At 36.3% G+C, this 22,383-nt stretch overlaps 2 protein-coding genes across 3 annotated transcripts in view; one reads left to right on the top strand and one right to left on the bottom strand.

The window, feature by feature from the left end:
- Positions 1 to 14,929, bottom strand: part of LOC113679946 (dedicator of cytokinesis protein 7) — a 41,323-nt gene extending 26,394 nt beyond the window's left edge. The window contains exons 1-17 of one of the 2 annotated variants that reach the window (XM_089187370.1): positions 14,796 to 14,929; positions 14,624 to 14,720; positions 12,830 to 13,008; positions 11,380 to 11,451; positions 10,673 to 10,802; positions 10,436 to 10,518; positions 8,941 to 9,088; positions 7,703 to 7,788; positions 7,296 to 7,362; positions 6,391 to 6,615; positions 5,404 to 5,601; positions 4,578 to 4,778; positions 3,667 to 3,760; positions 3,348 to 3,418; positions 1,289 to 1,380; positions 1,060 to 1,180; positions 80 to 150 (exon numbers count right to left, since the gene is read on the bottom strand). In XM_089187370.1, the coding sequence (XP_089043496.1) occupies positions 80 to 150; positions 1,060 to 1,180; positions 1,289 to 1,380; positions 3,348 to 3,418; positions 3,667 to 3,760; positions 4,578 to 4,778; positions 5,404 to 5,601; positions 6,391 to 6,615; positions 7,296 to 7,362; positions 7,703 to 7,788; positions 8,941 to 9,088; positions 10,436 to 10,518; positions 10,673 to 10,802; positions 11,380 to 11,451; positions 12,830 to 13,008; positions 14,624 to 14,720; positions 14,796 to 14,866 (2,006 nt within the window). In that variant the 5' untranslated portion in view covers positions 14,867 to 14,929. The remainder of the gene's footprint in view (positions 1 to 79; positions 151 to 1,059; positions 1,181 to 1,288; positions 1,381 to 3,347; positions 3,419 to 3,666; positions 3,761 to 4,577; positions 4,779 to 5,403; positions 5,602 to 6,390; positions 6,616 to 7,295; positions 7,363 to 7,702; positions 7,789 to 8,940; positions 9,089 to 10,435; positions 10,519 to 10,672; positions 10,803 to 11,379; positions 11,452 to 12,829; positions 13,009 to 14,623; positions 14,721 to 14,795) is intronic. The other variant, XM_089187369.1, reaches the window with a different exon arrangement.
- LOC149037763 (RING finger and CHY zinc finger domain-containing protein 1-like) overlaps positions 14,903 to 22,383 on the top strand; it is a 19,043-nt gene continuing 11,562 nt past the window's right edge. Inside the window, exons 1-5 of the mRNA XM_089187408.1 lie at positions 14,903 to 15,068; positions 16,954 to 17,073; positions 18,241 to 18,359; positions 19,083 to 19,161; positions 21,599 to 21,643. Of these exons, the coding sequence (XP_089043534.1) occupies positions 15,024 to 15,068; positions 16,954 to 17,073; positions 18,241 to 18,359; positions 19,083 to 19,161; positions 21,599 to 21,643 (408 nt within the window). The 5' untranslated portion in view covers positions 14,903 to 15,023. The remainder of the gene's footprint in view (positions 15,069 to 16,953; positions 17,074 to 18,240; positions 18,360 to 19,082; positions 19,162 to 21,598; positions 21,644 to 22,383) is intronic.

The following is a 22,383-nucleotide window of genomic DNA, read 5'->3' as shown; positions in this document are numbered from 1 at the left end:
AATGATTAAATTTTTGAGAAAATGTAAGTTCAAGAAAAAGCAAGTTATGCTATGACACACAAGTTAAGCAGTGACTTACTTATTGTGGTAAGTTACTGGTGACCAGGCATCTTTCTGCATAGCAGCACCACTTGACTTGCCAAATACACACTAGAAAAAAAAAGGAACTACAATAAGTGTTTGGCTAACTTTAAGGGCAAAGGGTATTCATAGAGTGATGGCATCTCCTGTCTCTAAACATAAATGAGAAGGTAGGACAGGTCAGTGGATGGTGTTTGAATGTGCCTCAGATGTGCATGAAAGCTAATCCTTCATGTGCAAACCTGCCAGCAGAGAGTGCAGGAGAAGGCATCCTAGCCTGCTGAGCAGATGTAATTTTGGCGAGCGAGTGCTCCATATTTTCTTAACGAAAATTATGGCTGCCATCTTTGATTTCAATGGCAGCAGAAGGCTGGGAAGAGAAAAAAAGTTGTTCAAGGGGGTGGTCGACTGTCAAAAATGAGAAGGGTGGGGGAGGGGAAGAGAAGATTCTCACCCTTTCCCTGCCCCCTACCCCCCAACCGTCCACTCTAACTCCAAATCAAACATGGCCAGTCGGATAAATGATCGCAGGCCTATAACATTAACTTGCCCTAATCAGATGCCTGCACTGCAGGCTAAAGGCATCCTGGCATAGTATTGAATTTCAATAATTATTACTATCATGCTAAATGACTCATTCATGAAGCTGAAGGAATCAGAAATGGGAAAGATCTGTAAATGTACTGGCATCGTTTAACCCTTCAACCCATAAGAGTGACCAACTTCTAATTTCTCTTGACAGTATCACCTTTGAACCAAATGTAAAGGTCATGAGAATAAAGAAATTGATCACCAATTTAAGAAGCACTTGATCATCAAACAAGTTCTCTTTGTCAGGGTTGAGGATTCAGGAATTTAACTATTAATGTAATGGAAAACCAAGGAGCCAAAAAACCAAAAGAACTTCATTGTCCACAAAGCATAATTATTAAGATTGACAGACATATTTGCTTCTGAATCAGTAACAAATTTATTTACTTCTAGCGCAGAAGCATCAAAGTCTTCACCATCCATGAATTGTACTCTGACTGCAATATTCCTGGCAGATGTGCTGCGACTGGTGTAATTGACACTCAAAGGGTACACATACATTAGGTTCCTGTAAAAACACAAACCGTCGTACATTGAGTAAGACTTGACAAAGTTAATGATGCGATCTCCCTCATTAATCAAAACAGCTGGTTACAAAGAACTACATTCATCTTACTTGAATGTAAGATATGGTGCAAACACTTCTTTAGGTGCAAACTCCTCTATCTCTTTGGTTGGTCTTGCTTTCGCATCTGGAAATGGATGTACCTGAAAAACATGAGAATTTGGTGTTCTAACATAACTGAATAAATACAACCCTCTTACTAGCTGAGTTTGGGGTCCATACTGTAAGTCACAGACTGATTTTTTTTCCATTCAGATTTATCGCCCAAGTGCAAAATACACAGGCCATAAATCCAGGCAGAAAAAAACAATGTTCAATAACTTACTCAGGCTAGGACAGTACAGACCAAAAAAATAAGGTTAGCAAATCTCTGAGCTCAAACAGAAGGGAAGATTTCACTTCAAACAAACCTTCAAATTTGATGAGCCATACAGTAAATAAGTCCTACAAAACTGACTTATTATACACATACTAACTTATGTAATAAACCTTATTCAAACTGCCTCCAGCCCCTTAAATGATGCCTCCTGTCAAATAGTCAATTGACTGAATGAAAATACGGTTAAGAATATATGAAAGTCATATATTTGAACTGCGGATAAAGACATGAATGAAAGTGATCCTCGCAGTGATGTGCACTACTTAGGCAGTAGTGAAAATAAGGCCTGAAAAAAAAAAAATTTCAGGCCTGTACGGGATTTGAACCCATGACCTCTGCGATACCGGTGCAGCGCTCTTCATGAATGAAAGTGATCCTCGCACTTTATCTTTCTTTCTGTCTTTATCCGCAGTTCAAATATATGACTTTCATATATTCTTAACCGTATATTCATCACTTCACGGGTTTATTTAGAACCACTATCATAACCAGCTCCCAGTTGGCTTGTTAGCTCAGTTGGTAGAGCGCTGCACCGGTATCGCAGAGGTCATGGGTTCAAATCCCGTACAGGCCTGAAATTTTTTTTTTTTTTTCAGGCCTTATTTTCACTACTGCCTAAGTAGTGCACATCACTGCGAGGATCACTTTCATTCATGTCTTTATCCGCAGTTCAAATATATGACTTTCATATATTCTTAACCGTATATTCATCACTTCACGGGTTTATTTAGAACCACTATCATGACCAGCTCCCAGTTGGCTTGTTAGCTCAGTTGGTAGAGCGCTGCACCGGTATCGCAGAGGTCATGGGTTCAAATCCCGTACAGGCCTGAAATTTTTTTTTTTTCAGGCCTTATTTTCACTACTGCCTAAGTAGTGCACATCACTGCGAGGATCACTTTCATTCATGTCTTTATCCGCAGTTCAAATATATGACTTTCATATATTCTTAACCGTATATTCATCACTTCACGGGTTTATTTAGAACCACTATCATGACCAGCTCCCAGTTGGCTTGTTAGCTCAGTTGGTAGAGCGCTGCACCGGTATCGCAGAGGTCATGGGTTCAAATCCCGTACAGGCCTGAAATTTTTTTTCAGGCCTTATTTTCACTACTGCCTAAGTAGTGCACATCACTGCAAGGATCACTTTCATTCATGACTGAATGAAAGTTTTCCTCGTTTTCAATACTTGTCTACTTGAAATTAGCTGGTTAAAATGAGTAGAAGAATTTAGACAGGAAACAGTTGACTCTGCTTCCCAAAAATCTCAATGTTTGCCAGGGCCAAGCCAACTTTCAAGCCACCTCCAGTCCAACTCTTTTCACACCCAATTGTGATCATCAGTTAACATTTGGGTGTGACAGTTTTGTTACCTTCTGATGTCATAAGTTTGCAATTTTGCCTGCTCGTGAACTTTTGACCAGAAACAGTTTTATTGTTGGGACGCATGTGACCCTCAAGTAACCAATGAGATCCTGTACTTTTAATGCTTTAATACCCAGTGGTGATTAACATGTAACTTCTCCCTTTAATATTCATACCTTATACAGTAAAAAAGAAGTGAGAATACTCAAACTTATCAGGTAAAGTTGTTATCTTAACTGATCTAACACCAACTTCTCATCACTAATTTGCATGGAAATGTACAGCAGCTAGAAGGGAGAAGCAACAATCAGATCTTGGGAGTTAAAGGTTAAATTCCAGTAACAGTGTACAAGTATAACAATACCTGATGTAACTCAGAAGTTAAGCAGTATGGTGGTTTGTCCCCAGGTGGGGAGATGTCAAGCTTCAAGGTTCCTTTGGAGAAAAAATAAAAATAAAATTGTCAGCCACCTTTAATATACCTGCAAACTATCTTTAAATCAGAGCATCAAAGACCCCATCATATCCAGCGATGCCTAAAAAGTTCCAAAGACATTCCAAAAGATCCAAAGACATTCACATTATTAGAGACCCTGTAGGCAGCAGTAGACTGCAAGTAATGACACTGGCTTTTTTGGAAACCCCTACAAGTATAGAAAGCCACATCACTTCAACAGCATTACCTGGTATGCACTTCAGACGCTTTAATACTGAAGAGGGTCTCTTGAGGTCAGCCAAGAATTTATACAAGTCATCATCTTTTAGTTTATCAGATTCCTGATCAAGATCAAAACATAATATTCCCAAATCATTTATAAACATAATTCCTAAAACTGTCATAGTTACATGTATGTTAAGTATCACAAAAAGAATGTCTTGTAATTTTATCCTATTATGCAGAGTAGACTGGAAACTATTTCCCTAAAATGTCCCATGCATACATCCTTAGAATTTTTGCACAAACCTTTTATCAAATTCTGAATAAATAGAATTGATTCACTAATTTGAACCTGTTACCAGTAAACTGTGATTTAAATCCCATTTAAACCTCAGGAATGGCTGCTGTACAATTTTTTTTCATGGTATTTTGAAATGAAATAATTGTACAAGTTTTCAGAAGTAGTTATAATAAAATGAGGCCAAAGTGGCCGGCTAAAGATGGCCGACCTGCTAGCCAATTTGACCAGCTACTGGCTCTTTCTGACAGCTCTGACATTACAATTCAAAACACTGACATATTCTTCCCCAAAACTAAGTGAAAAGAAGCCATGAAGTAAATTATAAATTGCCAGGTAATCTTTTCCTTTTCAACACAACTTGACAGACAATTTGAAAAACAGCACGAGAGCTATTATTTTAACCCTTCAACCTCTGGAAGACTAGGATCTAATTTCTCCTTACAATATCACCCCTGAATCAAACATTAAGGTTACGAGAATAAAGGAAATGATCACCAAATAAAGATGCTCTTTGTGCTTAAACAAGTTCTCCTAGTCAGCACCTTAGGAAAAATATTGGAAACAGTATGGAGAATATGCATACTAATGGTAGGGTGTACACTTGTATAGTGTTAAGAATTAGTTGCTACAGTTACCTGTTTAAAAAAGCTACTGACAGTAAGTGTAACAGGCCTGAAGTTTGTCAAGTCAGGAGTAACTTCAAATTCACTGATATCTGCCAGATGTATCGACTTGCGTGCCTCAATCACTGAACTTCTGCTGGAGGCACTTTCACTGTCCTTCCGTCGGCTGCCTCTTGGCACAACAGGTGGTGTTTCTGCCATTCCAGATAGCTGCTACCAAAAGAAAATGAATCACTCACTAAGAGAGAACTTTTTACAGAGTTAAGCCACACTTTTGGAAACAGATTTCAAGATTTTTTCCCCACTAACAAACAAAGTTCATGCCATCTTTGTTTTTTATACATTAAATTTTTTTACCATGATCATGGATTTTGTTTTACCTACATTGTCCAATTGCAGAATATCAATGAATGTAACAACATGAGCTCAAGAGCACTTAGGTGTAAAGAAGCATGATTAAATTTTTCAAAGACAACCAAAGGACGAGGGTAATTTGTAGTCTTTAAAAAATTTACAAGTGCTTATTTACTCCAAATTGCACACAAAATCAAGTTATTACTTATTTAAAAAATTATTAATAATTTAAATAAATGAAGTATCACAGAAAGTCAAGACAGACAATATTTTGACAGTGCACACACACTATTTGTAATTTCCACCTGTGTTGTAACTTTGCACTTGTGTTACATGAAAAATGCACTTGTTTTCAGCCGATCAGAAGCTTTGAATTCTTTCATGTACATTAAGAAATCACTTGTTCATAGGAAGTTGTATATATTAGACTAACATTTCTGAGAAAACCAGTCAAGTTATTTTTTTTCTTTATGACATTAATTACCCTGCGCACAGAAGTCCCAGCCGAAGAAGTGTCTTTTTCTTGTGATGCAGGTGTTGGTGTTGCTGCCAATGGATCAATGCCATCTTTGTTTCCACTTATGATGTCTATAAGATGGATTGCAGTCCATGCAAAAGGCATGCGATACTTGCCAAGCCTCTCACAGTTTAACACAGCAGCTGTTCGCATTTTGTCTTTATGCTGGATTTGAAAAAAAAAAAAAATGGAAGACTATCAGAGAAAGATGCAAAAGGCATGCAATAGTTGCCAAGCCCCTCACAGTTTAACACAGCAGCTGATCGCATTTTTTCTCTATGCTTGGTTTGAAAGTACATTTTGGAAATACATTTAATAAACTGGTCTCAAATGCAGGAGAGCACACATGAACAAGTCTGGTCTGATTTAAAACAAAGTAAATTCCTGCTAACTCAGAGAAACCTTACAATCTCCAACCTCACACTGAAAGCTCACAATAGTTTTCATTTCCCTTCCGATCATTTCTTATGCAATTTTTACCCTCCATAACTCAAACCACATTTTTCAATACCAAACAGGGAGGATGAGAATGGGAATGGGAATTTAGCAGGAGACACTCTGTGAGATGACTCTTCTTATTCACAGTTTCCAGAGTGGGAAATAAATTGGACTCCCAGACCCTGACCTTGATTAAGAAGACATACATGTATGCATTGCAACCTGGACATCACCGGTTTTCCAAAACCATATAAAAACAAGACAAAATGTAATCCTAAATTAACTTTCAACAATAGGCTGTAAATTTCTGTTAACCCTTTAACACCCAAGATCTTATTGGTAATTCTCCTTACTGTCTGCCATACAGTTCTTAAAATGTTAGTTTAAAGAATTTAGTATTGGATCTACTTATAATCCCTTCACTGATATATTTCTTTATTCCCATCACTTGTCTGCTTGATATTGTATTGATATTGTAAGGAGAAATTCTGTCTTGATCAGCTTGCCAAAACTGACCTTAGGATTTTCTGTGTCCTTCATATACGGCTCTGCACATTCACTAATGTCACCCTGTTGTAGAACTTTTTCAAGCTTGATGACAAGGAACACATCAGTGGAGGGGTAGGTAATGGAAAATACTGCTGAACGACTGAGAGTGGAAGTATCCACACGAGGGTTCTGCTCCTCCACTAGCTTCCTGCACCATTCACTGTTCATGTCAAAGTAAAAATTCTCAGAAATCTGTCAAAAATAAACAAAGGGTTATATATGGTTAGAAAGCTTGTTTCAGTCATGAATGATCTACATGTAGTAAAATAAACAAAAGTTAAACTATTTTTCATACTGTTAAGAGGAAAGGCATGTTGAGACAAAGAGGCTCAACAGATGGTGTACAGGACTCTGCATGGGCTTCATACTTAGCTGGGTCTTTGTTCTTGAACAAGACACTTTACTATCATGATGCCTCTCTCCAACCAGAGTATACAAGGGTATCAGTGAGTATAAATGGGTACCAATAAGCTGTCAGGCAAAGCTGACAAAAGTTAATGCCTTAGGGTAACTTGGGATAGACCTATGCATCCCACCCAAAGGAAGTAGGAAAACTCCCAGTTGTTCCATACAACAGAAACTGACAGAGATAAGCTCCAGCTAGAAAGGTCACTTAGCCCAATTCCAGACTCAGGCCTGACAGGAAAAGGGTAAAGTGGCCTAAATATTGCAACTTACACCCTACCCCAGTTTCTAGACCATGACAGAATCAGGATTCCCCCTTTCCCCCCCCCCCCACCCCCTTCAAGGCAAGAGGGGGTTAAATTTAACCATCTGTCATCTTTAGTCTTTTCCAAGTACTTGAAATTTAAAATCTTTCGCAAGATTCAAATAATAAATCTTATAATTACTACTCTAAGTAAGAACCACACCTTTTTCTTGACTCTTCCGTCATAGAGAGCCATTGATGCAAATATTGGCTCCACCTCTAAATCAAGCCTGAAAAATAAAAAAGTTTCAAATATAACCTCCTATTTCAAAGCTGATTGTTTTTTTTTCAAGTTGACCAGCCAATAAGAAATATCAATGTGGCATAACAAATTTCTCAAAAATCTAAAAATTGCTAACGTCACTTCAAAATGGCTTCAGAAAAAAAAGAGTTGCTAGGCAAAAGATTAAACAAAAATACAAAGGAAGTCATCTATTTCAAATCTTTAGCAAAAGTGCAATGATATTTTAATTCAATTTCTGAGACTTTCTGGAATAAAATTCACAATAATTGTAAAGCCCTTAAAGAGTTGAGTGAAGTTATGCTTTAGTATGGCTTCTATACACTTACTTTAGTTGAAGACATTTAATCAGAATTCTTTGTCCAAAATGCTCTTGAGGGATGGTGGCAGGAATCCTCTTTTCTATTCCTTCTTCCTAAGAAAAAAAGGAAATTAAAAACAGGGTAAAGTAGCAAGTATTACAAAAAAAAAAAAAACTTTTATGGGTGAAAAAGGAATTTTTCAATAATGAGCCAAATAAAATGTAACCCTGCATGGGAAAACGGACACTAATGCTTTTCTGTCAAACAGTCTAAAAAACAGTTTTAAATGGATACTAAATGGTTAACTCAAGCATTTAAACAGTTTCCATTAACCACTTAAACGGAGAGCAAAAAAATTTTTAAAAGTTGACCAAAGTCCAAAAACGGATAGCTTAAACCGAGAAACAATTGACCAAAATTGACAAACAGAGAGCTAAAAATCAATGTTACACAGTTGTGGTTGAGCCTGCAGAAAAACTTTCTAAGTGACAACAGATAATTATCTTTATAGTGAAAAATTGAGCATTTTTGATAATCATTTGAAAAATAATACCAAGGATATACAGTACTTGAGCATTTTATTTTTGGGTAAGCTACTGCCGTTTTTGAGTGACATTCATGAAATAAGCACAATTTACCAAATGGTTTCACTACCAAATATCCTGAATGGTTATTGCAAGAAACTCATAATTTTCTCCTTTGTTTATTTTTATTATTATTGAAAATGAACTTCGTGTTTTTTGAAAAAAAAGCAAATCGCAATTCTCAATTTGGATTAGGGACTGTTGTGAGCAGTTTTAACACACAATAAGAAGCACTTTCTACTAGTTTCACTGTCTTACATGTACATGTACATGTATCACCTATGGGAGATGTAAGGAGAGCATAAGCCAAAATTGAAGATCCCATGTGTAAACTTAAAGAAAGTGCATTCTGTTATCAGTTCTTTTACTCCAAGTATGTCTGTATCACTCACTGAATACATTTATAAATCTCTTTCTTAATTAAACATATTTTTCATCTGTAAATAGAATAAAATAGATGATATTTTTGAGCTCAGTAAAGATATAAAGATGTTTTTCATCTTTTCAAAAGCGCAGGACATAGAAAAAAATTCTGTGGCCCCATGAGGAACCAGAATTTTTTTCTGTTTCTAAGGCTCTAAGTTGACCTCTACAATGAACATTGTCAGTTTCCTTAATATTCTCCCTTTTACAACTAAGCCAATGACTATTAGAAGCAATGATCATATTTTCTCTTGATACCTGCTGAATAGGATAAATAGAAAATAAGGAGTGCATCCTGTGAAGTTGACGGTCTTCTTGATTAGCCAAGTCCAACTCATCAGCTGGAGTGCGTTCAAGAAGAGAAGGCAGAAGTGGATCAGGATTACTCATCTGCAAGTCAAATATGCTGTAAAAAAAAACCCCACAATTATACAATTTTTCAAGTCATTTTGTTAGTATGTTTTGCTGTTGATCAATATTATGCAATTTAAAATGTGGCACAGATTGAGACCAGACCAAAAAAACTAAGAGTCTCATACCCTACTCTTTAAGAAGAAGTATGTTGGTCTGACAAAAGAGATGAACCATATTTACTCATCAAATAAGTACCACCTGACAGCTCTTACAGCTCTATTCAACTGTTTGTACCTCAAGAGTAGAGCTTATTCAAGGGCAGAACTTATATGAGGATGGCCATCAAAAGTTGAATGTAATGAAAAAATGTTCTTTTTAATTCAACAGTATATTTTCTCAGGGTTCAAAAATTGTATAACATACAGAAGGGTCTTCAATTTTGATCGTCACCATTTGCTTGTCTGTCACTTCTCGATTCCATTTCCAGCAGAGTCTTCAATCAACCTCCTTTGCATTGACCCTTCCTGATCTGATGTCCAAAAGTTCTAGCTTAGGGAACTACCCTTCTTTGTGATTTAGTTTGTGCATTTGAAAAGAGTTGCATCCAAATCTCTCAAGAAATATAACCAAGTATGAAGCATACATGTAGCAGCTTCTGAAGGACCTCGGCACTTATCAGGGGGTAGCACATATTGACTTTTCTGTTCCAAATGCTCCGCTCATTTGAAGGGGGGGGGGACTTACTCAGGGGTACTTATGCAAGTAAATGTGATATACTATACTCCTAAACCTAATGTAGTTTATATCCCTGCCATGAAAGGCGAAACCAGAAATTTACATCTTACCAGGTTTTAGATTCCAAAATTAATTATTAACCCAGCTGTTTAAAAGCCTTTTTCAAAAGCACAAAAAATTTGACTGTGGATGCCATCATTTGAAATAAAATAGAGCTTGTTTATTGGCTCTTGTGATTCTTTGGTTTTGGTGACCTAACAATCAAACCAAGACCGTGATGGCAAGAAGTGTTAAAAAAAGATCTATAAGTAATAGACAGAACCAATGGCTTTTGAAACCTTAAACATTTCTAGGTTGTCCTCTGCAAAACAGCAAATGAATATGAAATCATCCAAATTTGTGAGGTCTGAGAATAGAAACCTACACAGTGAATTAGTTAAGTTTTCATTTGGAATTCAACACTGCACTTCCTTGTCATGCTGAAGTTGAGGTGTGCCACATTAAAAGACAACAAACACATCTACCACTCACAAAATTCTAAATTAATTCTTTTTTAAAGATTGATGGTTTCCTTTGCATTGCTGTCATGACTGCTTAAGGTCACTCCTAGTCTTTGAGACTCAATTCAAAACACTTCAAATGAAAATAGTATACACAAACTAACCTTGATGCCCAGCTACCTCGAGGTAATTCATCCTGTCCTTTGCCTGATTGCTGTGATACTTTTTGCTGTGCTTCATTCTTTCCCTATAATATGAAAGAAACAAGCAAAGATCATTAATTTAACATTTACAGCTCTCTGCATTTAACTGTCTCCCATGATAAAACTAACATTCTACACAGTGATATTCACACCATGTTCTTTTAGTTTCTGCAAACAAATACCACTAAATTTTATTACCTGATCTGCAAGTTTTCCTTTTTCATCAATTTCATAAAGCTGGGTAGGAAGTGTTCTCACAAAGCTGGATGTTCGTGCTATTCTACGCCTTGAATCTGGTCTTCCTTCATCAGAACAACGGAACTGATACCTGTTTTAAACAGAACACTAAGTTTTGATCTGAAATGCGCCAATTGGCTGGACAAGTTCAAAGGTGAATAACAAGTACTATAAGCCTCCAAGCAGCCAAAGAGACAAAAAGAGTTTAATTTCCAACCATTTTAAACTAATTTTTGAAATTTTCCAAATACATTAATATTTTGGTATCTCTATGGTTATTCACCTCAGTGTCTTTGAGAGTGATTAAAATTTACTGAGCTGCTTTGGAGCTTGGTAAATATCCCCCACTATTCCAACTCCCAGATCAAATTTGTCAGTCTCCTTGCTGTCAACAAAACAATTCTTATAAAGTTAGTTCAGACAATTTAGTATTGAATCAACTAATTATCCCCAAATTGATATTTTTCTTTAGTCTCATCACTTATCTAGTTGCTATTGTATTGATATTGTAAGGAGAAATTCTGTCTTGGTCACTCATGGGAGTTAAAGGGTTCAATATTAGCTTGTAAATCTAGAAGTATGTGTAAAAGTCAACACACACTTAGTTTCAAATTATTTTGAACCAAGACTTGTTTCAAAACAAAGAAAAGAATGCACACACATCTTACCTTCGATTAACTATCGCCCAGTCTGAAGTGTAACAATGAATGCAGTCTTTTAGTAGTGGATTGTTCTCAGAACTGCGGAGGAAAGAGAGAGACATTGTGTTGTAAGTGACAGTATGAATGAGATATTGTGAATTTTAATATTCATTTTATATATTTCAGATCATTTGTTTGATTATGATAATGATTAGTATATAGCACACAAGTGAATAATGCTGTTCGCACACACTGATATACGAAATCAGGAAATTGTATAGCAAGTAATGTTCACTTTCAAGCAGCCGAAGAAACAAAATTGTGCATCAACAGTTTAATTTCCGATCTTTTTTAGTGTATTGAAAGAATAATTAAAAGTAATGTTTTGGTATCTGTGTAGTATATACTAAAACAATTATACACCTCAGTGTCGATGAAAGTGGTGCTTATTTACCTTGCCTCATCACATGTAGGTAAATATTCACCGCTATTTACTTCCATCTTGGTCAATAATTGTTAAATACAACATTATAATTACACTTTTATTTATCAAAGTATTTATCCCAAAACAGGTGCTCAAACACTAGCTAATACACTGTACATGTACACTATAGGTGTCAAGGATTAATGTCAGTATCCAAGCAATTACCCACCTACCCCTCCCATAATCCAACATTAACCCCAACTTGTTATCAGTTGACTGTTGTTGAACCAGGGGAGGGGTAGGTGCATAGTTTCTCAGATACTGACATTGATCTGGTGTCATAGGTCAGAATGTCTTGAAAGTAGCAAATATTGGCTCCATCTGTGAGGAGAAGGCTACCCAAGATTACCGTTGATGCATAGACTTCTGGTCCAGACATCCAGATTCAAGACCTCCCCTGGGTCATTTTTGTTAAGTTTTTTGGCCAGACAGTTTACTCTCAAAGAACTTCTCTCCATCCAGGACTTTAAATGGGCACAGAAATTATAGGGGATACCCTTACATTTGAATGGCATCCAATCTAGGGGGGGAATGGTTACTGTAATACTCCTAATCAAAACTATAACAAAATTCTCAAATGTGATTGGTTATCACCAGCCTGATTTGAGCACTAATAGGACAGTGTGCGCGTCATGCTTGCTATTAGACAGTATATTAGGACATTGTAAGTGGACAGAACGTGTCATGTGAGCATGCTGTTATCTCACACTTTGCCAAGTTACCCATTGTTGTTTTTCTTTTTTAATGAAATCTTGTATTCCAATGTCTAATTTCTTTCTCAAATTGTTATAGTTTTGATTAATTGGTAACAGGACTTCATGTCATCCAATTCTGACTGTAATCATTCTTGTGATTAGAGATAGAATTGGACTCTGCTCAGTCCTATTACCATCATTAACTGCTTCATGTTAACGAAAGACGGAGAAGCTCAGACTGGTTAGGCCTCTCAGCTTGAGTACAGATTTAATCTACTTCATACAACAATACCATTACCCAGTATCCTTGGGAAAGCATGGCTTGACAGTGCGACATTGTCTCGGAATTGTGGTCACTTCTATGTCGTCATCAGGGAACTCGAGCATCTTACTCTTTGGGTCATTTTCATTGAAAGGTTGATTTTGCAACAAAAGATCTTCAAAGTCAGGAGGTTCCACAACTTCATTTAGAGGAGTCTGGAATAACAAGAAGTGATGAAACATTTCACATTTTCAATCATTTTTTTGCTGGATTTAACTGATAGATTCTACGTTTCCGCACATGCATCTGCACATACAAGGCGCACACTAGGCACCAATGTTTTTACCACATTCTGACATCTTCTGCTATCTAGTACCAAACAGTCGCAGAGAAACACAGAATCTATGTTTAAGATATTTAGGACTGTGTCCCACATAAAAACATCTCTTTAAGGATTATTTGATTCATCTAACTGGTACATCTCCTTTATTCTTGTTACTTTAACCCTTTAAACTCTAAGAGTGATCAGCATCTAATTTCCCCTGACCATATCACCACTGAATCACAAATTAAGGTCATGAGAATAAAGGACATGATCACCAACCAAAGAAACTCTAGATTGTTAGACAAATTCTCCTTGTTAGCACCTCAGTAAATGTACAGAGAACAGTATGTAGAATATAAATACTGATGTTATGACTCAGATACTAAAAATTTCTTGACTGTGCTCTTATAAGAGTGACTAGCATCTAATTTCTCCCTACAATCACATCTCTGAATCAAACATCAAGGAAATGAGGATAAGGAAATGATCACAAACTAAAGAAACTCTTGATTGTTAAACAAATTCTCCTTGCCAGCACCTTAGTAAATGTACAGAGAACAGTATGGAGGATATTAATAATGATGTTAGGGTGTAAAGGGTTGAAGTTTGATTCCTATTGTAGGGAGAAATTTGGTGCTAATCACTTAAAAGAGTCAAAGGGTAGAACAAGTGGACAGTAGTATTACTAGGTTAGAGAATTCTCAGTGATGGGATTTTTGAGGCTTTTCAACAAAGCATTTAAGGCATCAGCCTCTAAGGACTGGGAGCCAAAAATAGTAGCCCCACCCCCTATGGGTGGTGTCTGTCTAGTTTGTTATAACCATTTTGTGAGAAATAAATAAGCCTAAGCAATTACAGTACAGTTTTATTTATGACTTCTGAACTAGGCTACATCAGTGATGAAGGATGTACTTGGGTGGTCCTGATACATTTTGGAAGCTTGAAGATAACTGAAATACTACTAGAGCCACTCTGCTGAAACTTAAGCAAGTTTAGTCTCCAAACTTCCCATAAAGAATTATGATGATTTGAATCAGTTGTTGAGTTGCATTTACGTCTATTTCACAAAAACTTTGAAACCAGCCTGACTTACTGCATCAGCACTAAATAAAAATCGAAAATCAAGGAGATCTACATGCATACTGCCAAATCACTTCGATTCGACTAAACATCCAGTTGATTACTAAAAAAAAAATTGAAATTGTACATTTGACAGATCGATGTGCGGCCTCATATGTAGCTCTCCATGACTATTTTAGCCAACACCGAATAAAGTTGTTTTTTCTTTTCTCCAGTACTTTCCAGAATTCACCATCGGAATTTCTATAAACGGATTAAAAATAGCTGGCGCGATGGAAGTACATAGTTTCCTTCACATGACAAGCACGTTATCCGATGCCTGTTAAAGCCGTATTTGGGAGCTCCATGGACAATCGTGATGCTTAATCTATAGTGATCTTTCAATTACGAAAGGATCAAGAGTATAATTTGAGCAGTTAACTAACCGTTCCGGCCGCAAGATGAATAAAGGAACTCGAAGTGGACGATTGTGACCTTGTACTTGATTGAGTGCTGAAAGTCGCCGATCCATTACGCCGAAATCTGGAATAAAATATGAACACATATCACACCAAAATGCACAGATTACACAACTTTAATCAAAGGAAAGTTACTTACTTGTTTAGCTTTTGTGCAAACGCTCTCGTAGTCGAGCCGGCAGAGTAGGTTTGACTGCCAGAGGCAGCCATTTTCGACACCTCGGGCTTTAGTGGCTCCCAGTTCTCCCAGCGAGAAAAATATCTCGTCTTACTTTGGCATTCTAGTTCCAGTTCAGTTCCGGCGATTTCCCTGGTCCGAATGTAAGCTCGATTGATAATATTTTGTCTCAGCAGAAAATCTTTCGTTATGTCTTCTGGCTGTGATCACTACATTAGACGCTGTTCTTTATTGGTGAGTAATCATCTCCCTATCAGGATTAAACTGAAATCTTCCATGTTTACACTGTTCTTCCCTTCAATTTATCAATCAATTTTGCACTGATTAGTTTCATATTCAGTTAGACCAAACTACACGTCACCAAGTTAAATGATATTGTTGTCTCATGTACCAAGCTCTAAGCACGTGCAAATATCACTATTTTCATTTTGCTGCATCATTTTTTCGTGTCATTTACCAAACATCGATCTGACATCTATTTCTTTGACACAACGTTATTTTGAGTACTGTTACTAGGATATCCAACGCCATTTGCAATTGGGCGATGGTCAGTTTAAAATTTAAATTCTTCTGAAGCTCACGATTTTATTTTACAGTAATTATCTACATAATTTCTAATCTATGATATGGGAAAAACACGGAAGGAAATAACTTTTCGTCTTGTGAAAAATCTCTTGCAGTGCAATTGTTGTTTGTTTTCTCACGGTATATTTTTACGTTTTCAATCATCACTCAGCTTGGGATTTTCGTACTTAAATCTTTATTAAAAAATAGCGTTCTCAACGTACCTACCATTTTGAACAATGTTGTAAATTGGCCTAGTTATTTCTCATCGAGTTGTGGTACCTTTCTGGCCACAAAAGTTTATCTTGGTAACACTGTAGCTCTTCAGAAACATCCTTAACCCTTTATTCCCTAACATCAGTATGCATATTCTCCATACCTTTCTCTACACATTTCCAAAAGTGCTAACAAGGAGAATTTGATTAACTTTTTAGAGCCTCTTTAGTTGGTGATCATTTCCTTTATTCTCCTGACCTCAATGTTTGACGCAAGTCTGACAATGTAAGGAGAAATTTAAAGCCAGTTATGGTCACTCCATGGGGTTAATTATTGATTGATTGTAAAGAAGAAGGATCTAATTTCTTTTTAGAGTTACAGACATCTACTTGTCTGCACTAGCATTGCTATGGTATCATGATGCTTTGAAGAAAAAGCTTCTATTGTTTGCATGACAATTGGGATTTAAAGTGAAACGTGATGAAGAAAATAATTTTAAAAACTGTTGTTTTCTTTGTCCATCACACAATAGTTGTTTTGAAACATTTAAGGGAGGAGATTTGGAGCATTCTTAATTATTTGTTTTAAATATAAGGTGCTGCAATTCTTCATTCATGTGAAAGGGTCAGGGGTACTATAATTTCTGGCTGATAACCCACGGGTAATCTGTTAATTTTTCCACAAACTGAATGCATATATAATATGTAGTATGGGGCTGTGCAGAAATTTTACCAAGTATTTTCCTGTTTCAAGATTTCTCTGACTTAGTAGATCTCAAGATATCAATTTTTATTTAGAAAAGTGAAGACAAAAAGTGTGAAAATTTATTAATTGCATGCTAAAGGATATCATGTCAACAAAAACAATGAAGGAACTTTGTGTGAGTCAACAATTTTCTTTTGTTTTTGGGTGCGGATTATCTGCCAGTGCAGGTAATCTGTTGAAATTTTTTTTCTCGTTATTTCAAAAATTGACCAATGCGGGAAATCTGCCATGCGGGTAAATGGAAGGAAATTACAGTAATCCTAACCTCAACCCTTACCTTTATTTGTTACTTCTAAAATCTTGAGTTTATTAAACCTTTACCTCCTATGAGTGACCAAGACAATTTCTCCTTACAGTATCAATACAATATCAAGCAGACAAGTGATGAGAAAATAGAAAAATATCAATTAGGGGATTATATCTTGATCCAACACCAAATTCTCCAAACCAACATGATAAGAACTGTAAGGCAGACAGCAAGGAGAAGTAGTAGTGAGATCATGGGAGTTAGAGGGTTAAAAAGAAATAAGAATTACATTTATTTAATATTTTATTATTGTGCTTGTTTTCACAGGCCCCTTGTTGTAAAAAATACTACAACTGCAGGTTGTGTCATAACGATAAGGAGAGTCATGAACTGGACAGGAAAACTGTAGAAGCTCTCAAGTGCCTTCAGTGTGATTCTTCTCAAGAGGTAGAAAAAGTAATGAGCTGGGATTTAAACTAGATTTTATTTAAAGTAGCCATTTTGCATAAAATGATCTCCAGAAATCAATCTTTATCCCAAACTGTCATGCAATATCAATTGTATGTGGGATTGTGGAAGTGTAGAAACAGAGAAATGTAACCTGATTTTTTTTTTGCCTCCTTTCAACAGCCTCCCTTATCCCAAAAATTAAAAAATAACCTCGCAATGCACTGTTACATTACAGCTTCAAGATTTATTAGTACTACTTCAGGCACTAAACTGATTTGTTTATATTAGTATTCATTCCGGCAACGCTGGAGTTTTTTTGATTAAAAAAAGTGGTTCTGATTTAAAGATGGCAAAACCATGATAGTGCATTGATAGCATTATACAATGTAGGAGAAAATACATTCCTGTATTGGGTGGAGTAACAAAGAGTGGGCAGTCATTTACATTTCCTTTCAATCCGCTACCAACATGTCTAAAGGTGTATAACATTATAGTTCAATTTATCAGACTCATTGCAATATTTCTAGACCAATCAAAATAAAGAAAAATCAAAGCAATCCTGGATTACTTTCAAAACTAAATTGACCCTGTAAACCCCAAGAGTGATCAGCTTCTAATTTCTCCTTACAATCTCACTCCCAAATCAAACACTAAGGTCACAAGAATCAAGGAAATGATCACCAACATATAAAGCTCTTGATTATTACACAAATTCTCCCTGTCAGCACTTCAGGAAATGTATAGAGAACAGTATAGAGAATAAGCATACTGATTTTAAGATGTAACGGGTTAAAAATTACTCTACACTGTACATACCAGGCGCATGAGACTGTGGGTATGTTCCAGCAGGCACCAGCTTCCTGCAAAGTTTGCCAGCTATGAGAAAGGTGATTAGTGGGAAAGGTTGCAAAAAAATTGAGAGCAAAATTTTGTTACCAAATCTTTGTTTGAGCAGATCTATAAATAAAATTTAAAAAATATGTAGTTCTAATCTTCAACATAATCATGAATGTAGATGTATATGGAGGGTTAGTTTCTTTTATTAGAGTGCTGTGCCAGTAGGAGAGTATAAATTGACTACTGTAGTATATAAATGTATTTCTTCAGATACAACTCTGAGACAGACAGACAGACAGACTGACTGATTTAATTTTCTAACTTAAGGTCAGATCCCACTGTAAAGACTGTGGGATAAAATTTGGACGATACTATTGTGAGATCTGCCGCTTGTTTGATGATACAGAGAAGGGGCAGTTTCACTGCAGTGGTTGTGGAATTTGCAGGTATTGTCATTTTTATGTTAACAAATACTAACACTGTTAGTAAATGTAGTGTTTTTGATATGATTGTGGAAAAGATACAATGCAGTGAGTTATTGAAGGAGAACTATATTCCACACCACTGAAAAGTAATTTATCTAAAAATTAACTTTGTACCAATCACCACTGCTGAAAAAGCTTCTACAAATTTAATTTGTACCATGTGTTAAGATTCCAAAGAGTTCTGGTAACACAGCCATTTGGAAGTTGTTTTAGATGTACCAGTACTTCAAGTTCAAAAATGGGTGCTGCCCTTTTGAAAACAACCTCTTCCAGAAAGCTAGCTACATATATGTGATGTCCCAGAACTGGTTCACAAACAGAAGCTGCTCTAGTTCTATTAATTCTTGTCACTTGCCTGCTTGATATTGTTTTGATACTGTGGGGAGAGATTCGGTCTTGGTCACTCATGGGAGTGAAAGAGTTAACCCTTTAACCCAAATTCTCCAAACTAACATCACAAGAACTTCAAGCAGACAGTAAGGAGAATTACTGATGAGATCTTAGGAGTTAAAGGGTTAATTGTTCTTAGATCTCCATTGGAAACAATTGAGGTTGCCATCAGAAGCTGGTAGGGGACAGAAACTCAACTTTCAATACACTTGTATTATTAACCAGTAATCCCTGCATAATCTTTATTATGATATGTAATGCATCAAACTGACTTAAGAAATCTTCACATGGCAGAGTTGGTGGAAAAGAGAACTTCTTCCATTGCGATCGATGTGACATGTGCCTTGGAATTCAGCTGAAGGACTCGCATAAGGTGAGTTAACTGTGGCACTCTGTTAAACCATTACCATCGAACACCAGTATGCAATTTCTCTTAACTGTTCTTTATACATTTTCTATGGTTCTTAGAGAGAGAATTTGTTGAACTATCAAGTTACATGTGGAGCTTCTTGAGTTTGCGATCATTTCCTTTATTCTCATGCCCATAATCAGGGTTGCCACAGTCAGGGAAAAGTCAGGGAAAAACAAAAATTTTTCAAGGTCAGGGAAAAGTCAGGGAATTTTGCAAAAAGTCAGGGAAAATCTCAGTTCTTGTCAAAGTCAGTGAAAAGTCAGGGAATTTTGTCAAATGCCTTGCGTTCAAAATCCCGTGAAAAATGTAAAGAGATGGAACATGAAGAGAAGAATATCGATGGTCTACAGAAGAAACTGAAACTAATGTAAAAGTGGATTTACCAGTAGCTTATTTGGTAAGTCGCCTAATGCAAGGTCAGTGAAAATTGTTTTCAGGTCAGTGAAAAGTCAGGGAAAAGTCAGGGAATTTTTTGGGTTCTAATGAGTGGCAACCCTGATAATGTTTGATTCAGGGAAGCACAGTTGGGAGAAATAAGATGCTTATAATAATAATAATAATGTAATAATGATGTAATAATAATGTAATGATAATAATAGTTATAACTTTGTATAGTGCTCATATCCTCTGCTCAAGGCACTTTACAATCACACAAAATCATACATTACAACCATATCCTACTATATGATACTTAAACATAGCTAAAATTCATACTGATTAAAGGAGAGAAGCAAAACTAAAGCCAACCATATATCTTATTATGAAATTAAGGTTACTTAAACAAAGCTAAAATTCACAATGATCAAAAAAGAAAACTAAATCTAAAGCAATATATATAAATCTATAAAAATAATGGTCTGTTATTAATATATTTACTAAACAGGAACATCTTAAGTGCTCTTTTAAAAATTGAGATGGTGTTAGACTTCCAAATTTCATAGGGTATTAAGTTCCATTCTCTTGGTGCATGAACAGTGAATGCTCTGTCTCCATAGGTCTTAGAATACGATCAAGTTTGCATTAAAAGTTCATTACTAACAGACCTAGATCCTCTAGTAGGAGAGCAGTAATGTCAGTAGTTTCCGAGCTAAATAGCTAGACGATGCCCCATTCAGTGGTTTATACACTAGAAGCAGAATCTTGAAAATAATGCGGTATTGGATTGGTAGCCAGTAAAGCTCCTGAAAAACAGGTCTGATATACTGAGACTTACTCATTTGACACACACCTCTAGCTGCCATGTTTGTACATATTGCACTCTTTGTAACTGATACTTAGGCAAGCCATATAATAATGCATTACAATAGTCTAGTTTCAATGTGACAAATGCATGAACAGCAATTGCTGCTGATTCTTTAGTGAGATACTTCCTAATTCTAGATAGGTTCCTGAGATGATAAAATGGTGATCTACAGATGTTAGACATGTGTGCATGAAAAGACATGTGCTCATCAAAGATGATGCCAAGACTCCCAGCCGACTGAGAGACAGCCACGCTCTCATCACCAACACATAACAACTGAAAGGATGGAGAGTGACGATACTCTAAGTGGATGAGCATGATTCCATTTTACAACATTGCGCTGTTCCAAATAATTCACCCTATCAATTTCAAGACCAGTTGAACTCCATTTATGTTTGAGCCTTTGCCTCTTCCTCTTCTGAATGGCAATTTCCTCATTATACCAAGGGGCATTTGGTTGAATGACAATAGTGCAAGTTTTTTTTAGGTGCCAGCTTGTCCAAAGCCTTGCACAACACCTCATCATACTCCTTGGCCAATGACTCAATACATTGCAAGACACATCCATCCAACAAACCAGTCAATATAGTCATCTCATTGAAAGCACCAAAATCAAATCCCTTTAATTTACGAGAGACAACAGTCTTCCTCTCATTTACTGGTGTCCATAAGTTCAGATTAAAGCAAATAGCCATGTGATCAGAGATAAGCTATTCCATGACTGTGACATTCTTTAGGCCTAAAGCACCCTCAGTCTCATTCCTTGTAATGACTAAGGGGTTGAAAAGGTTAACATTAATTTTGCATATGCAAAGAAAAAAACCATGATCATGAAAATGTTCTATTTTTCAGATTTAAACAAGGTTAAAAATAATTGATACATTTAACTTAAACTTTTTTTTATTTTCAATTGTTTGATAAATACATGTACCCGCATTAGCTTAGGTGTACATGCAAACAAAGTGTGCCTTTATTGCTGCTGAAATAATTTATACTAATCTAGAAGTACTGATTTTGTTGGCCAATACGACAGTCTTTAGAAAATATGTAATTGTGCTTTGAAAACTGAGTCCTTATCATAACATGTGTTAATTAGGTTAAACTCATGATTGGTTTGGCTTCTTGTTAAATGAATTCTAAATTTTCTTGTCTCAGTGCGTTGAAAAGAGTTCACGGTCTGATTGTCCCATTTGCTATGAGGTGAGAGTTATGCTACATGAAATAATTGACCTTTTATCTCCCAAGATCTGATTGTTAATTCTCCCCTCTTCCTGCTAGACATTTCCCATTAAATTGGTTACAAGAATGTGGTGTTAGATCAAGATAACAACTTCTACCTGATAAGTTTGAGTATTCTCATTTTCTGTTTGCTAAATACTGTGTGGATATAATTGGGAGAAGTTACATGTTAATCACTTCTGAGAGTTAAAGGGTTAAGTTTTGTTGTAGAAAGTTGTATAAAAATGACTTATTCACAGGTACACAAAGCAACATTGATGTTGTGATTTGGAATTTGGTATTAGTCATCTTTTAAAAATTACCTTGTGTAGCAGTGACATCTTCTGGCAAGTGAGTGCTAAACTAAATCTTGAGATGGACAGGGGTCAGTTTTCTTCCCCAACCATCCCTCCCTTCTTTAGTTCTTCATACTCACAACTTCCTCTCATGTAAAATCTTTTAGTTTCTCCAGCTTTTAATCTTACCCAGCCAATACAAGTATTACATGATTGTACAGTGTAGACTGTTCCACACAATTTTTTTTCCTTGCATGGGGTCAATGCTGGGGATCCTGAGTAGGCAAGTAGGGCCCATCTTATCTGCTCAAGATTGCCAATCAGACCATGGGAGTTGCTTGATCTTGCCCACAGGCACCGCTAACTTTATAATAAGGTGGCTTAAACACTTGATCAGAGTGTTCATAGTTAAATTGCTGAGCAGAA

Source organism: Pocillopora damicornis, chromosome 11 (genome assembly GCF_964200805.1).
Source record: "Pocillopora damicornis chromosome 11, jaPocDami1.2, whole genome shotgun sequence".
Taxonomy (NCBI): Eukaryota; Metazoa; Cnidaria; class Anthozoa; order Scleractinia; family Pocilloporidae; genus Pocillopora; species Pocillopora damicornis.
The sequence above is the reverse complement of the archived record's forward strand: the minus strand, read 5'-3'. Positions and strand labels throughout refer to the sequence as shown.